The 13,844-nt window shown below is 59.2% G+C and overlaps 3 protein-coding genes across 11 annotated transcripts in view; 2 read left to right on the forward strand and 1 right to left on the reverse strand.

Annotated features, from left to right (window-relative positions):
• CTNS (cystinosin, lysosomal cystine transporter) overlaps window positions 1–5,117 on the forward strand; it is a 27,225-nt gene extending 22,108 nt beyond the window's left edge. For 4 of the 5 annotated variants that reach the window (XM_025361485.1, XM_025361489.1, XM_025361487.1 and 1 more), the window contains 6 exons: window positions 72–171; window positions 261–380; window positions 1,563–1,733; window positions 3,435–3,552; window positions 3,812–3,926; window positions 4,193–5,117. In XM_025361485.1, coding sequence (XP_025217270.1) covers window positions 72–171; window positions 261–380; window positions 1,563–1,733; window positions 3,435–3,552; window positions 3,812–3,926; window positions 4,193–4,310 — 742 coding nt within the window. In that variant the 3' untranslated portion in view covers window positions 4,311–5,117. Of the gene's footprint in view, window positions 1–71; window positions 172–260; window positions 381–1,562; window positions 1,734–3,434; window positions 3,553–3,811 lie in introns of all 5 variants that reach the window. The other variant, XM_025361488.1, reaches the window with a different exon arrangement.
• A 1,666-nt stretch (window positions 5,118–6,783) lies between these two features.
• TAX1BP3 (Tax1 binding protein 3) lies at window positions 6,784–11,928 on the reverse strand. 3 transcript variants are annotated; one of them, XM_025361491.1, is made up of 4 exons: window positions 11,733–11,928; window positions 8,544–8,663; window positions 8,073–8,150; window positions 6,784–7,772 (listed from the first exon to the last, which is right to left on the reverse strand). In XM_025361491.1, the coding sequence occupies exons 1-4, from the start codon at window positions 11,769–11,771 to the stop codon at window positions 7,635–7,637; spliced, it is 375 nt and encodes a 124-aa protein (XP_025217276.1). In that variant the 5' UTR covers window positions 11,772–11,928; the 3' UTR covers window positions 6,784–7,634. The 3 variants fall into 3 exon arrangements, with proteins under 3 accessions (XP_025217276.1, XP_025217277.1, XP_025217275.1); XM_025361492.1 differs by lacking the exon at window positions 8,073–8,150 and having other exon boundaries at window positions 11,733–11,923; XM_025361490.1 differs by lacking the exon at window positions 11,733–11,928 and having other exon boundaries at window positions 8,544–9,037.
• Window positions 11,929–11,967: 39 nt separating this feature from the next.
• Window positions 11,968–12,913, forward strand: EMC6 (ER membrane protein complex subunit 6). 3 transcript variants are annotated; one of them, XM_025363593.1, is made up of 2 exons: window positions 11,968–12,144; window positions 12,343–12,913. In XM_025363593.1, the coding sequence occupies exon 2, from the start codon at window positions 12,392–12,394 to the stop codon at window positions 12,722–12,724; it is 333 nt and encodes a 110-aa protein (XP_025219378.1). In that variant the 5' UTR covers window positions 11,968–12,144; window positions 12,343–12,391; the 3' UTR covers window positions 12,725–12,913. The 3 variants fall into 3 exon arrangements, with proteins under 3 accessions (XP_025219378.1, XP_025219379.1, XP_025219380.1); XM_025363594.1 differs by having other exon boundaries at window positions 11,974–12,257; XM_025363595.1 differs by lacking the exon at window positions 11,968–12,144 and adding an exon at window positions 12,158–12,232.
• Window positions 12,914–13,844: the final 931 nt, after the last annotated feature.

Here is a 13,844-nt window from a genome sequence, read left to right on the forward strand (position 1 = left end):
CCCCCTGCCCTGTCCCTCCACCCCCCACCAGTCCTCACCCCTGCCCTGTCTTGCCCCTCCACCCCCTGCAGCGTCATTGGTCTGAGCTTCGACTTTGTGGCTCTGAACCTGACGGGCTTTGTGGCCTACAGTGTATTCAACATCGGCCTCCTGTGGGTGCCCTACATCAAGGTACGGCCCTGCTTGTCCCACATCTCTGCCCACGTGGCGTGGTGGCCTGGCTGCCCCTCACCACCCAGCTTCTCCCACCCACCAAACAGGAGCAGTTTCTCCTCAAATACCCCAATGGCGTGAACCCCGTGAACAGCAACGACGTCTTCTTCAGCCTGCACGCGGTCGTCCTCACTCTGATCATCATCGTGCAGTGCTGCCTGTATGAGGTGAGACCAGCCTGGCCCCCCACAGGCCGCCCCAGCCAACACCCACCACCCCGCCTCACCTTTGACAGAAGACGTGGCAGAGCCTGGGAAAGGAAGTGGGTGTGTTCATTCAGCCCGGTCCTATGCTGGGCAGAGAAGACGCCCGTGAGTCCAGGCCCTCAGAGCCCGCCAAGTCTGGGGTGAGGGACTCAGGGAGAGGCAGTGGCTGGACTCAGGCTGAGAGCTGTGCACAGAGGAGCTCAGACAGCTCACGGAGGAGCGCAAGGCCCTGAGCCCCGCCAGGGAGGAGGGGGGAGGGCGGCAGAAGATGCTTGGTTGAGTTCCAAGGATGAGTGAAGTCCCTGTGGAGGAGGGGAGGAGCCAGGGTGGGCTCCCGGAGGGGTCAGGTCACAGAGGCCAAGGGGCATTTGAGAGGGACCCTGAGCAGGTGGGTGCAGCTGGGCTTAGGGTGCCAGGAGGGGCAGGTTCCTGAGCGGTCAGGAGAGGGCCCATGTGCAGGCAGAGGCACCGGTATTCAGCCTTGTTGCTGGAGGCCATGGGTGTCAGCAGGGCAGGGCCCCGCCAGAGCTGGGTCCGGAGGCCCCTGATGTGCCAGCTTTGCTCTGTCTCTCAGGGTGTTCCCTTCACGCTGGGAGGTAGCCGGGGCTGGCCGGCCACCCGCATGATCCCTCTAGGCTTTCTTAGCTGTCGGTGTGACGCGAGAGCGAAGGAGGCCCACGTTGGGACCGTGTTCAGGGAAAGGCAAGGCGAGGGGACAGATTCCTGAGATGCTCAGGCTGCCGCCGGGTCGTGGGACGAGTCAGTACCTGGCTGGGAGAGGCACCAGGCCACCAGAGGTCGGAGCCCACGTCTCCGAGTGAGCGCTGAGAGGCGCCCAGTTCTGCCAAGTAGGAACGAAGCAGACGGAGCTTGAGAGTCCCAGCGGCCTGAACAGGAGGCCCTGGTGATGAGAAGGTGTGGCTGGTGCCAGGGATGTCACCCCAGCCCAGGTGTGATGCTTTCTGTGGCCCGGATGTTCCCCTGCCACGACCCCAGTGCAGTCCCCACCTCGCAGGGGCTCCTTCAAGGCCAGGGTCCAGCCTCCGTGCCCTTCTCCAAGCCCGCCCTATCCGGGGCCGCCCATGCTGAGCCCCAGCCTGGCCTCTGTGTGGGTCCACATCTCCGCCCTCCTGTCGCCCCCAGCGCGGTGGCCAGCGTGTGTCCTGGGCTGCCATCAGCTTCCTGGTGCTCGCGTGGCTCTTCGCACTTGTCACCATGATCGTGGCTGCAGTGGGGGTGACCACGTGGCTGCAGTTTCTCTTCTGCTTCTCCTATATCAAGCTCGCGGTCACGCTGGTCAAGTATTTTCCACAGGTACTTCCAGGGCCCTGTTCACATGGCCGGTGGCAGGAGAGGCGAGAGGTACAGGGCCCAGGCCCTGCTCCTGTGGGGCAGCTCCGGCTGGGGCGAGGAAACAGGACGCAAAGCCACAGGGAGCCCGGGAGCCCAGGAAGAGCAGCGCGGTGGGGAAGCCAGCCTACCGCTCTTCCCCCGGGCTGGAATCACACGAGATCGTTAGCAGAGGCCCCGGGACCCCTGCTCCCCTAAGCATCAGGCGTTGTGCGGGTGGTTCCCCTTCTCCACACCCCAGCCTTTCCTGATGCCTTTGGCTCTGCCCCACCACTGCCTCCATTTCCACAGCAAGGGGCAGCCGCCACAGCAGGAAACTCTGGAGAGGTGAGGTGGGAGGAGGGAGCAGCTTCCTGCGCAGAGCTCAGCCCCTCCTACGAGCGAGCGCAGCAGGTCCTCTTCAGATCCGGAGACTCAGGGTCCAGCACATCTTGCCCTATGGCCTGGGACAGGGTTGGGGCTGAAGTTGCTGCACCGGGGGATCTAGGGCCTCATTTAACTCACCCCATTCCCAAAGGGAGGAGCCCTGTCCCAGTGTCCCCAGCCCTGAGAGCCTTGTGTTCTGTGAGCTCGGGAGGGCCCGCGTTCTGACTGGGAGGCAGGGCTGGACTCAGGCTGAGCAGGACTGAGTTCTGTGGACAAGGAGCCCGGGTGTTCCAGGCCAGGCCAGCCTGCACAAAGGCTGGGGTGGGACACGGGGAGGTAGTGAGGGGACATGGCTGGTTGAACAGTATTGAGCATGTTGAAGCTGGGAAGCTGGGGTCAGGTCCCAGGAGCTGGGGAGGGTTTCCAAGGAGGGGAAGGTTTGGGGAAGTGGGCCCTAGTCCCTGAGGGTGGGAGGGCTTGGGGCCAAGAAACCAGGCAGGCAGGAGCCCAGGTTGGAGATGTTTGGAACCGTCCAGGACTGGAGGGGCAGGAGCAAGGACGGAAGAGGGTGAGCCAGGACACAAGACAGGGACCGACCGGAGCCTGACTGGGAGACCAGCAGAGAGGCCAGGACCTCCCTCACGGCGGGAAGGAAAGGTCACAGCAGTCAGAGGATCCACAGGGCTCTGCGGCGTGGGAGGACGTGGGGCACAGGCAGTCAGACTGGAGCGCCTCCCCGCAGACCCACCCCCCAGACCCCAGAAGCCTCGGCCAGGCCTGCAAGGGGAGTAAACCCCTTCTACAGACGGGGAAACCAAGGCTAGGAGAACTGTCACTTGCCCAAGACAGCAAGCTGTGGTGACGGAGCCGGGATTCCAAACCACAAGTCCCACTCCCACCCAGTCCCTAAGCACATGAAGTCCCGGCCGAGTTTGGGGACAGCCTTCCCTGGAGGCGAGAGGAATCATAGCTGCAGGGAAACCAGCTTCGGGCCTTAGCCCCAGGGATGTGGAAGACACAGGAAGGCAGCACCAGCCCCCCCTCCCTGGAATTGTGAGGTGCGGGGGGTGGGGGGCCTTTCCTTGCTGTACATGCAGATGAGACGCCCACCCCCAGGACCACCCAAACTGTGCCTTGGCTGAGGCCTGTCACAGCCCAAAGGTCACTGTGTTCCTTGGAGCCAAGGCCCCAGTGGGAGGAATGAGAACCGCTTTTGTTTGGAGGGGCAGTCACGAGGCACGTGAGGCAGCCGCCCAGTCCTCACCGCCCTCCATCTGTCTGTCCCTCTGTCTGGCCCAGGCCTACATGAACTTTCACTACAAAAGCACCGAGGGCTGGAGCATTGGCAACGTGCTCCTGGACTTCACCGGGGGCAGCTTCAGCCTCCTGCAGATGTTCCTTCAGTCCTACAACAACGGTGAGTCAGCCAGCGGGCTGCTGGCCACCCTGTGGCTGGAGCATTGGGTGGGGCCAGCCTTCCCGGGACCCTCCAACCAGGGCTCCACCCCCAGCTGGGATCCAAGCCAATCCAGCCCCCAAGGAGAGACCCGCCTAGGGGCCTTTGTAGCCGCAGGATTTGTGGTTTTTTGGGACCCTCACCTCCCACCACCCCACATGCTCCAGCTGCCTCAGGAGCTACAATCTAACACCAGCTTCCATCCCCCGGCCGCTAACAGACCAGTGGACGCTCATCTTCGGAGACCCAACCAAGTTTGGACTCGGGGTCTTCTCCATTTTCTTCGACGTCGTCTTCTTCATCCAGCACTTCTGTTTGTACAGAAAGAGACCGGGGTATGACCAGCTGAACTAGCACCCAGGGACCCAGTGTGCACAGCCCCCAGCCTCATGCCCTGCTGGGGAAGGCCTCACCCAGCGAAGGCCGGAGAAGCGGTTGGGCCCTGGCACGCAGGGCCGGCTCATTGTGCGGACAGAGGAGAGCACTCTGCTCCTGGAGCCAGAGGCCGTTCATCAGCCTGCCTTCATCCGGGCCCCTCCTGGGCCTCCCCGGCCAGGCATGTGGCACCGTCGCCTTGACGCCGCCATCTCTTTTCTTTAAGGCTTCAAGCAGCGCGCACAGGCTCTGGCAGCCGTCTCAGGCAGGACTGGGCACCGAACTTGCAGCTGAAGGCCTTGCCCCAAACTACCAGCGTTTCTGTGAGCAGCTTGAAGGGCTGACCTTGCAGCCGGGAGAGCCAAGGGCACTCTGCTGCCACCGCTGCGTTCCCAGAGACCAAGCAGCCAGGTGCCGTGGCCAGTGGACTCAGAGGTGCTGGTGGAGGGACCAGGACTTTGGGGTTAGGCCGCGGGATTCTTTCTCTGCAGGCCACTTTCCTGACACGCTCTCTACATAACTCAGCGTCCGCGACTGCCGTCAACAGCTAGTCCTACCCAGAGTATTTCTGAGCCCTGAGGGGCCCGCCAGATTGGTTCTGAACTGGACTCATGCCCAGCACATTAGCATACTAACTCCTTTCAGATTTTGTGGAGGGACGTTTGGAAGTGGCTTACTCTCTTCTGCTCTCTCTGCTACCTCCACCTTTCCAGTCCGATGAGCCCCACCTGAGCACACCCAGCCCCTCCTTACCCAGCATCTGGAGTACAGGACACCTCTCTCCTGCTACCAGTCTGTGCCTTAGAGGTCTGTTAGGCCTGCCAAACGGCGACCAGCTGCCCCGGAGGGAGGGCAGGCCCCCTTCTCTCTCTTTCCCCAGATCCCTACCTGAGACTCACCAGTTTCTGGCCTGTTCAGGAGCCTCAGATAAGTATTTGTACTTGAGACCACCTCACACAATCTGTATGGGCCCAACCCTGATCTCAACCTCCTTCCCTCCACCCGAAGCTGTCGTTCTTCCTATGGCAGCAGGGGGGTCCCAGGACGTGCCTCGTACATGCCTTGAGCTTGTCAGTCCACTGAGCTTTCGTCCATGAGACAACACGAGGGGCCTGTATCTTGAATTAAAACCTACTTGCTTCCTTTGTGCACTCTTAAGTGTGTGCTCGATACAGAAGGCAGGTGTGCTGGCCTTCAGAGCCAGGTGCCCCTGCTCCCCATCTTGTGTAAGGAAGCGCGTAAGGTTGCGAAGTTCACTGACCCGAGGGGGCTGCGTGCTGACCCCGCACTTCACTGGGGAGCCCTCTTGGGTAGTGTGAGACGCCTGCCCGCCCAGGGACAGGTCACTCTCCCAGGCTCCATGTCTTTACCATTACCAGGGCACGCCACTCAATCTGGATGTGAGTGGGGGCGGATGAGGTTCTGAAGGGCACACCAGCACTGGGTGTGGGGGCGGGGGGCAGTGGGGGTCTTATTCTCCAGACGCTTCCTCTATGTAGTTGTCACAAACATCAAAGAATGTCAGGTCTCATTTCTGTAGAGCAGAGACTTTGGCCTGACCAGGTCCACAGACCTGTCTCACTTGTGTCACCCAATCAATGTGTTACTGGGTGTCATACTTTAAAATGAGATATTTCAGGGCCGGGCGCGGTGGCTCAAGCCTGTAATCCCAGCACTTTGGGAGGCCGAGACGGGCGGATCACGAGGTCAGGAGATCGAGACCATCCTGGCTAACACGGTGAAACCCCGTCTCTACTAAAAAATACAAAAAACTAGCCGGGCGAAGTGGCGGGCGCCTGTGGTCCCAGCTACTCGGGAGGCTGAGGCAGGAGAATGGCGTGAACCCGGGAGGCGGAGCTTGCAGTGAGCTGAGATCCGGCCACCGCACTCCAGCCTGGGCGACAGAGCCAGACTCAGTCTCAAAAAAAAAAAAAAAAAAAAATGAGATATTTCAAATGATTGACTTTTCCGGCCGGGCACGGTGGCTCACGCCCATAATCCCAGCACTTTGGGAGGCCAAGGCAGGTAGGTCACCTGACATCAGGAGTTCAAGATCAGCCTGGACAATGTTGCAAAACACCATCTCTACTAATAATACAAAAATTAGCTGGGCATGGTGGCAGGCGCCGGTAATCCCAGCTACTTGATTGGCTGAGGCAGGAGAATCACTTGAACCCGGGAGGCGGAGGTTGCAGTGAGCCCAGATCGCGCCATTGCACTCCAGCCTGGGCAACAAGAACAAAACTCTGTCTCAAAAAAAAAAAATTATGGACTTTTCTTTAAAATCTGATTTGGCAGTGCTAGGTAGGTCCAGGAGTGCTACCACCTTGCCAGAGCTGGTACACAGGTGGTCAGGTGCTCTCTGGCTCACCCCCATCTGGCCAGATCACGGTCCCCAGCAACGTGGGGGGGTTGCATCCCTCACTGTGATACAGGGAGTGCCCTTAGTGTCTTATAGGCAGGGGTCTCTCGCAGGCACCTCTGGGTGTCCCTATGGCCCCTCCCAGGTGGGAGCTGAGGCTAGGTTGCAAAAAGGAAGGTGGGAGCAAGTAGGGGCTTCACAGTAACACCCAAGAAAGCACACGCACCCCAGGGTCCCACCCCAGTGCTCCCAGATGCTCCCACAGATGTGGTTCCGGTCAGGCGCAGTGCAGCTGCTACGGCTCCACCAGCCCCGGGCTTTCCAGGCAGGTGGGCCTGGGAGTAGTTAAGCTTTGTCCCAGAACAGTGGGGGATGGAGCCATCGTTAAAACCACAGCTCTGGCCCCAGTATCTCACCCCGGAGACATCCCAGCCCATGCCTCAGCAAAGCCCCTGTGAATTCCAGCAGTGTTTATTGAGCACACCACGTCGGGGAGGGGCGGCAGTGGTTTCCACGGTCACCAAAGTAAGGCTTGTGCACTTGCTGAGCTTCCAGATGCGAGTTAGTAAGCTAAATTCAAAAGTAGAACGGGCACCTCCAAAGAGTACGATAAACACATTTCGTATCAAACGTGATTAAAAAAATACAAAAGTTAAACCCACAGGCAAAGAGGAAAATGACAATCCTGAGAGCTGCCCTGAAACGTGAGCCTCGAACCTCGTCTAAATCCTGTAAGAAGGTAAACCCTGGGGAGGCCAGCACCCCTCGGGAGAGTGGGAGTGAACGGGGAGCCCACCTGGCTTCTGTCTGGGCAAACCTTCATAGCACCCCTGGCAGGACGTGTGTGCAGTCCCCCAATGGGCAGAGGCACTGCGGGGTGGACACACGAGGGCTGCGGGGCGGTGGCGGAGCCGAACCCGGCGGCCAGGGCAAAGCGGGAAAGGCCCGGCCTCTCCGGCATTTCCCAGCTTTGGTGGCTCCCAAGAGATGGTGGTTCCCACTTGCCCTGCCACAGCTGTGGCCAGGCAGCAGGGTCGGACCTGAGCCTGTGGTCACAGCAGACCGGCTACCACTCAGCTCCAGGCCCTTGTTTCCAATCCTCGGTGTCCAGGGGAGAAAGCTGGTCCCAGAGGCCCCAGGCCAGGGGTGGGAGAAGAGAAGGAAGGCCAGGCCCGGCCTCTGGGACCAGCTGTAGCCCTTCTGAGCTAGGGCCCAGCACTCAGCAGAAGCCAGGTGGGGACAGAGCGTGGCAGTGGCGTTCCTGTACAGAGGGGAGGCAGGCAGGAGTTGCAGACGGTGGCAGCTGCTAGGACAACATGGACTGCTGCACGGCCTTCTGCAGTGACTGCCGTGTCACCAGCAGGCGTACCACCTCCTCCGAGCGCTTGGTGAGCCGCTTCCGGGCCTGGTCGTGTGTGACCATGGTCATGTCCCAGCCGTTCACCTGGCCCAGGGAGAGAAGACAGGCCCACCTCAGCTCCCCACCCTCTGGGATCTGGAAGCAGAGGGCTTTGGAGGCCCGGGTCATTCAAGTAAGCCCCCAGCCTAACATCCCAGGCCAAGCACTGTGGCTGAGACACACACAGGAGAGAAAGCCAGCGTCCTCTGGGGCAATACCAGCATGGGTTCCCAACTGGCTATGGTGAGTTCCTCCCAGCTGGGAGGCTGCGGCAGGTCCCCAACCCCACGTGCTTCAGACCTGCTGGCCCAAACCTTGTGTTTCCTCCTTTGGCACACGTGTTACCTGCATGATCTTGTCTCCAATCTGCAGCCCAGCGATTTCAGCAGGGCCTCCTTCGGACACCCGTGTGACATAAATACCCTGGAAAGGGGTAGCCCAAGTCAAGCCCTGTGGTCCCTGGACTGGCCCCTTATCCACAGAGCGGAAGCCAGCATGGCACATTGCCAGCCATCCCTCTGTCCCCGCACCCAGCCTGTCCCAGCACACACGGTCAGTGAGGACTATTCCGAGAGAGCCAGGACAGAGTGTCGCTGCCCCACTGTGCGCCGGCCGTGCTCCCCTGGGCTTTGTCTGGACAGCCCTTCCTCACCCCTACCCATCCTGATTCTCACTAGGTCACTTCCAATGCCTGCTTAGAGAACATGGTTTGAGAGATGAGGTCTGCTCCCTCCATGGGGGCCCAGGAAACAAAGACCCACCATCTCAGGCCCCTGTGCCCCATGGAGCGGTCCCAGGACCCCAGAACCCCCTCACCTTGTCCGTCTTGTCTTCGGAAAAGGGATTCTGGGAAGGATCCTGGTCGATTCCACCTCCAATGCTAAAACCCAGGATTAAGTTCTCACCTTGACGCAGCTTGTGAATTTCAACTCTTTGCTGGCAAAGAAAAAAAGCCAGTTGCGGGAAGTGGGTGGTTGGAGAATGAGGCTGGTGTGTGTCCAGCAGCAGCCTCAGAGCCATGCCAAGGGGGTGGGGCCCAGGCCTCTGCAGGAATCCAGCTGCTTACCAGCCTGGGAGGCTGAGGAGCTGGCACTCAGAACTTGACCACGTTGATCCACCCACACAGCCCTCTGTCCTCAACCTGTCCCCACTTCCCCTATTAGTCTTAGGCACTGGTCTTGGTCAACACGTGGTCAGAGCCCCTGCTGGCCCAAGAGTCCAGGTGCTATGGCTTTTGTGGGTGGGAAGCCCATCTCACTGGAGGTGCTCTGGAAAAACAGAGATCAAACTTGCATAGAAAGGAGAGGAAGGGCTTCCCGGCCAAGGGGACCAGAGCACAGCACAGGCTTCAAGGTGCTGTGGATACGTGTTCGTGAGACTGGAGTGTCCAGTGCAGGACACAGAACTGGGAGGCGAGATGAGGCTGAAAGTGTAAGGCTGGGGCCAGATCCCGTCCTGAAGGGGAGCAGGGGTGTCTCCCTAAGCCCCGGGCCCTGCTCTTGTGCAGAAACAAGAGTGTTCTGAGGCGCTCCCACCATGCTCTGGGGTTATGGTCCCCAACTGTGCCAAGTTCCTTTCAAAGCCCTTGGCAAGCACTGTCCAGTAAGCAGATGCTGGGAGCCAGACCAGATCACTCCCAAGGTCGAGTTTTAACAGGAAGGAGAAAAGAAGCAAACGATGACAATCCAGACTAGACCCAAAGAAGTTTCCCAAAGCGGGGATTATTTGCATCAGGCTTTGAGGGGGTGATGGGTAGCCTTGATCCTGAACCCACTGGAGTTCTCAGGAATGGAGTAGGGCAGGGCATGGTCAGGTTCATTGCTAGAATGACCACTCAGGTAATCAGCAGAGGAACAGACATCTCACAAAAGCAGGATGCAGAGGCTAGGGGACGTGGAGCTACCTGAAAATGGAGATCTACAGACTTAGGGACCACTCATGGAGGAGAGGAGTCAAGAGGAGCACCCAGCCACCTTGCCTGGCTGAACACACATCACTCAGATGAGGACCCAGGAGGAGGAGGAACAGGTTGGGTTGGAGTGCCAGGAGCTGCGGGGCAGGTGTCCAGAAGGCAGATGGATCAATGGAGCCAGAGTTCAGAGGAATGGCCTAAACGGATTTAACATTCTCAAACTTCTACATGGGAGAGGGTGGGGACTGGGGAGTGAGCCTGCCCAACCCCATCCCCAATCCAAGACTCAAGGGAGAGGCCAGACCATACACACCATGTTCAAGCACATTCCTGTGTTACTAGAATTGGGAGGCATGCGCCTGCAATTTTGGGGAAGGCCCTGGGACCAGTTATAGCATGAGGGAGCGGGGCAGGAAGCACGAGACCCACTGCACCTGGGTCCTCATGCCCCAAACTGAGCTCCTCCAGGCCTGCTTCGCCGGCATAGTCAGAAGATTACAGGCCCTTGGGTTGGGAGACAGGGCTGTCACTGATTTGCTGGGTGAGGTCATGCAGAAGGTGGCTTGCTCTGGCTCCTCACATGCCCCTGCCCCCGCCCCCCTTCTAGCTAAAGAGTAAACTTGGTGCCCCCTCTCTGGGGCAGCTAGGGATCTAAAAAAGCCAGGCTGGGCGGGGCGCGGTGCCTCACACCTGTTATCCCAGCACTTTGGGAGGCTGAGGCAGGTGGATCACCTGAGGTCAGGAGTTCAAGACAAGCCTGGCCAACATGGTGAAACCCCGTCTCTACTAAACATACAAAAATTAGGTGGGCGTGCTGGTGCACGTCTGTAATCCCAGCTACTCGGGAAGCTGAGGCAGGAGAATCGCTTGAACCCAGGAGGCGGAGGTTGCAGTGAGCCGAGATCACGCCACTGTACTCCAGCCTGGGTGACAGAGCAAGACTGTCTCAAAACAAAAACAAAAACAAAAGGCTGGTGCAGGGAGGGTGAAGCTTAGGACAGCTGTCAGATGGTCCAGCAATGTTTCCTCCTGGCCCAGGCCTGAGCTGGTGCTCTAAGCTCAGCCTCATGTGTTGCCTTTATCAGTGGCTTCTCTGCCTCCACCCACCTGATTGCTGAGCTTCTCCAGCACACCCATCTGAGATAACACACTCAGTCCCTAAGGCTCCAGGGCGGGGACTTGACCTACTGCCCACCGGGCAGGCATTTCTTCTCGTCCTCTGAACGCTGTCGGGAGGTAGGCAGGAGACCTGAGTCTATCCTGAGGTCTTCTCTGGCTGAGCACTTCTTTCTGGGACTCCCTAGCTCTGTCATAGGGTTGCTCTCCAGGCCCCGTCCCACCGTGACACAGGCGTCTGAGTCTAACGTCCCAGCCTCCCTTCCTCCCTCTTCCTAGTCTAATACCACTCAGCACCTAAAACAAGCCAGAGGGCGGCCAGGGGCCTAGGCTAGCCCCCAGAGGGTCTACTCAGGACTCAAGTGCCAGGAGGGAGGCCTGGACTTTTCTGCCTTAAGGGCTGGAGAACCAAGAAAAGTTCCAAGACGCAACGCTCATCGCAGCTATACGAGCGTCCACCCTGGACCAGGCGGCGAGTGGGTCGGAGGAGCAAAGCTGGACAGGAAGAGGGAAGGGGCTGCCACGGCAGGCTCAGGACAGCTCCACCCCCAGATCTCCTTCGGGCGGCGGCGCAAGCTGCAGCGGAGGAAGCATTTCCTCATTCCAGAGGCTGCGACTCATGGACGTCGGGATCGGCGCCCGCCCCCCGCAGCTCCTCGGCTGGGGACACGGAGGCCCGGGAAGGGGGCGCTTTCCCAGGCTCCCGCAGCCGGGTCTATCCCCGTGGCCCTCCCCGCCCCGCGCGCGCAGTCTGGGCTCCGTCCAGGGTCTCGGGAGGCTCTCGGGTCCCGGCTGTCCCTGTTTCGTGGCTGGGGGAACTGCGGCCCGCTCCGGCAAAGCGGGAACCCGAGCCCTTGCCGCCGGTTCGCAGGAGCCCCGGGTTCGATGCTCTTGTCAACCAGCTTGGGGTGTCCGTTTCCCGCTCTGCGAGGTGGGGTCAGGCCAAGACTAGGAGGAGCCGGCGCAAGCGCACTCACCACCACGGCGGTGACCGGCTGGCCCGGGATGTAGGACATCTCGACCCCACTCTGGTCGCCCAGCGCCGCTCCGAGAAGCCGGCAGCAGAGTCCCCGCGGCCGCGCCCTCGCTGCTTAACAAAGGCCGTCCCGCTCGGCCCGCCCCCTCATGAATAGTTAACAAACCTCCAGCCAATCACTGGCCGGAGCGCTACTCCGCTTTCGGAAGTCCCGGCGCGTGCGTAGAAAAGCAGGCAGAGGGTGGAGCCTGTCTGGGGCGCCCACGGCGCAGGCGCGGAGGGCGGGGCGGGACCTGGGCGCGTGCGCAGCCCGGGACCTCCCGGCAGCCTTCAGAGCAAGATGGCGCCGCAGGCATCGCTTCCCCTGCCCGTCTGAGGGAACCCTAAGTACTGTGTCCGGCGCCGTGTTCCAGGTAACTGGGCCAGCGTGGCCGGGGAACGCAGACGCGCCACCACCTCCCGGCCGGCTCGCACCCTCAATCTCCTCGGCGTTTTTGGAAGGTCCGAGGCCCAGGATTGGTGCCAGGTCTCGGAAGCTCCAGGGGGAGGGGGCGGCGTGAACCCAACTCACCGACCTCCGGGCGCTGCTTGTAACTTGGTTTTCTCCGCAGCTCCGCGTTGTTCCGCGAGAAAGCGAGAGGCCGAGCCCCGGCGGGTGCGATGGCCGCGGTGGTGGCCAAGCGGGAAGGGCCGCCGTTCATCAGCGAGGCGGCCGTGCGGGGCAACGCCGCCGTCCTGGATTATTGCCGGACCTCGGTGTCAGCGCTGTCGGGGGCCACGGCCGGCATCCTCGGCCTCACCGGCCTCTACGGCTTCATCTTCTACCTGCTCGCCTCCGTCCTGCTCTCCCTGCTCCTCATTCTCAAGGCGGGAAGGAGGTGGAACAAATATTTCAAATCACGGAGACCCCTCTTTACAGGAGGCCTCATCGGGGGCCTCTTCACCTACGTCCTGTTCTGGACGTTCCTCTACGGCATGGTGCACGTCTACTGAAATGGGGGCCCGGGGGACTTTTTTTAAAAACCAGATCGGGAGGACTGTGGCCAGCAATTAACACCGTGTAGACTTCCTTAGTCCTTAAGTGGTTGAATTCGCTGCTTGTTCTGTAACCTTATAAATAATTTATATCTGAAGACGGAGAGCCTGTAATATTCTTCAGATTAAATGAAGCGTGAGACACTTGGTATAGTTCTTTCCTGCCATAAAGCTTAGTCTGCCACTGATGCAAAATCGCCGAGATTTGACTCCTGGAGAGCAGGGACTGGGCCAGAGCCTTGTGTTAAGTCCTTGCATTTACACATAGGCCATCCAGAAACGGACCCCAAGGGCCTACATAAGGAAATAACTTCTTATTAACATCCTAAGAAGCAGTAACAGTTAATATGTATTAAGAGCTTCCTGGGCCGGCGCGGTGGCTGATGTCTGTAATCCCAGCATTTTGGGAGGCTGAGGTGGGTGGATAACCTGAGGTCAGGAGTTCAAGACCAGCCTGGCCAAATGGCAAAACTCCGTGTCTACTAAAAATACAAATATTAGCCGGGTGTGGTGGTGCGCGCCTGCAATGGCAGGTACTGGAGAGGCCGAGGCAGGAGAATCGCTTGAACCCTAGAGGCAAAGGTTGCAGTGAGCCAAGATTGCACCACTGCGTTCCAGCCTGGGTGATGGAGCGCGACTCCGTCCGTCTCTCATGAAAAAAAAAAAACAGAGTTCCCTTTATGCTGGCATTGTGACTTCTACTTTTTACACTGATCCTCCCATTTAATTTTAGCAATAACCTTACAGGGTAGATGTTATTGTTAGCTCCCTGGTAAGGAACCTGAGGCTCAGAGAGGTTAAATACTTCTGCCAGAGGAGATACAGCTAGGAAGAGACAGAGCCAGGATTCAAATGCAGGTCTTTTAATTTGCTCTTGATAGGCTGGGTGTACCTTTCCCAGGCCAGCGTTCCCTCCCACTAACCACTAACCACTACTTCCAGGTATAAATGGTGTCATTTTAGTTCCGTTTCATTTAGTGACAGTCTTTTCCATAAGAAAAAATAAAGTCAAGATTTTATATATATATATATATATATACACACATACACACACACACACACATACACAGGCACCTGC

The sequence above is a fragment of the Theropithecus gelada genome, chromosome 16 (assembly GCF_003255815.1).
Source record: "Theropithecus gelada isolate Dixy chromosome 16, Tgel_1.0, whole genome shotgun sequence".
Lineage (NCBI taxonomy): Eukaryota > Metazoa > Chordata > Mammalia > Primates > Cercopithecidae > Theropithecus > Theropithecus gelada.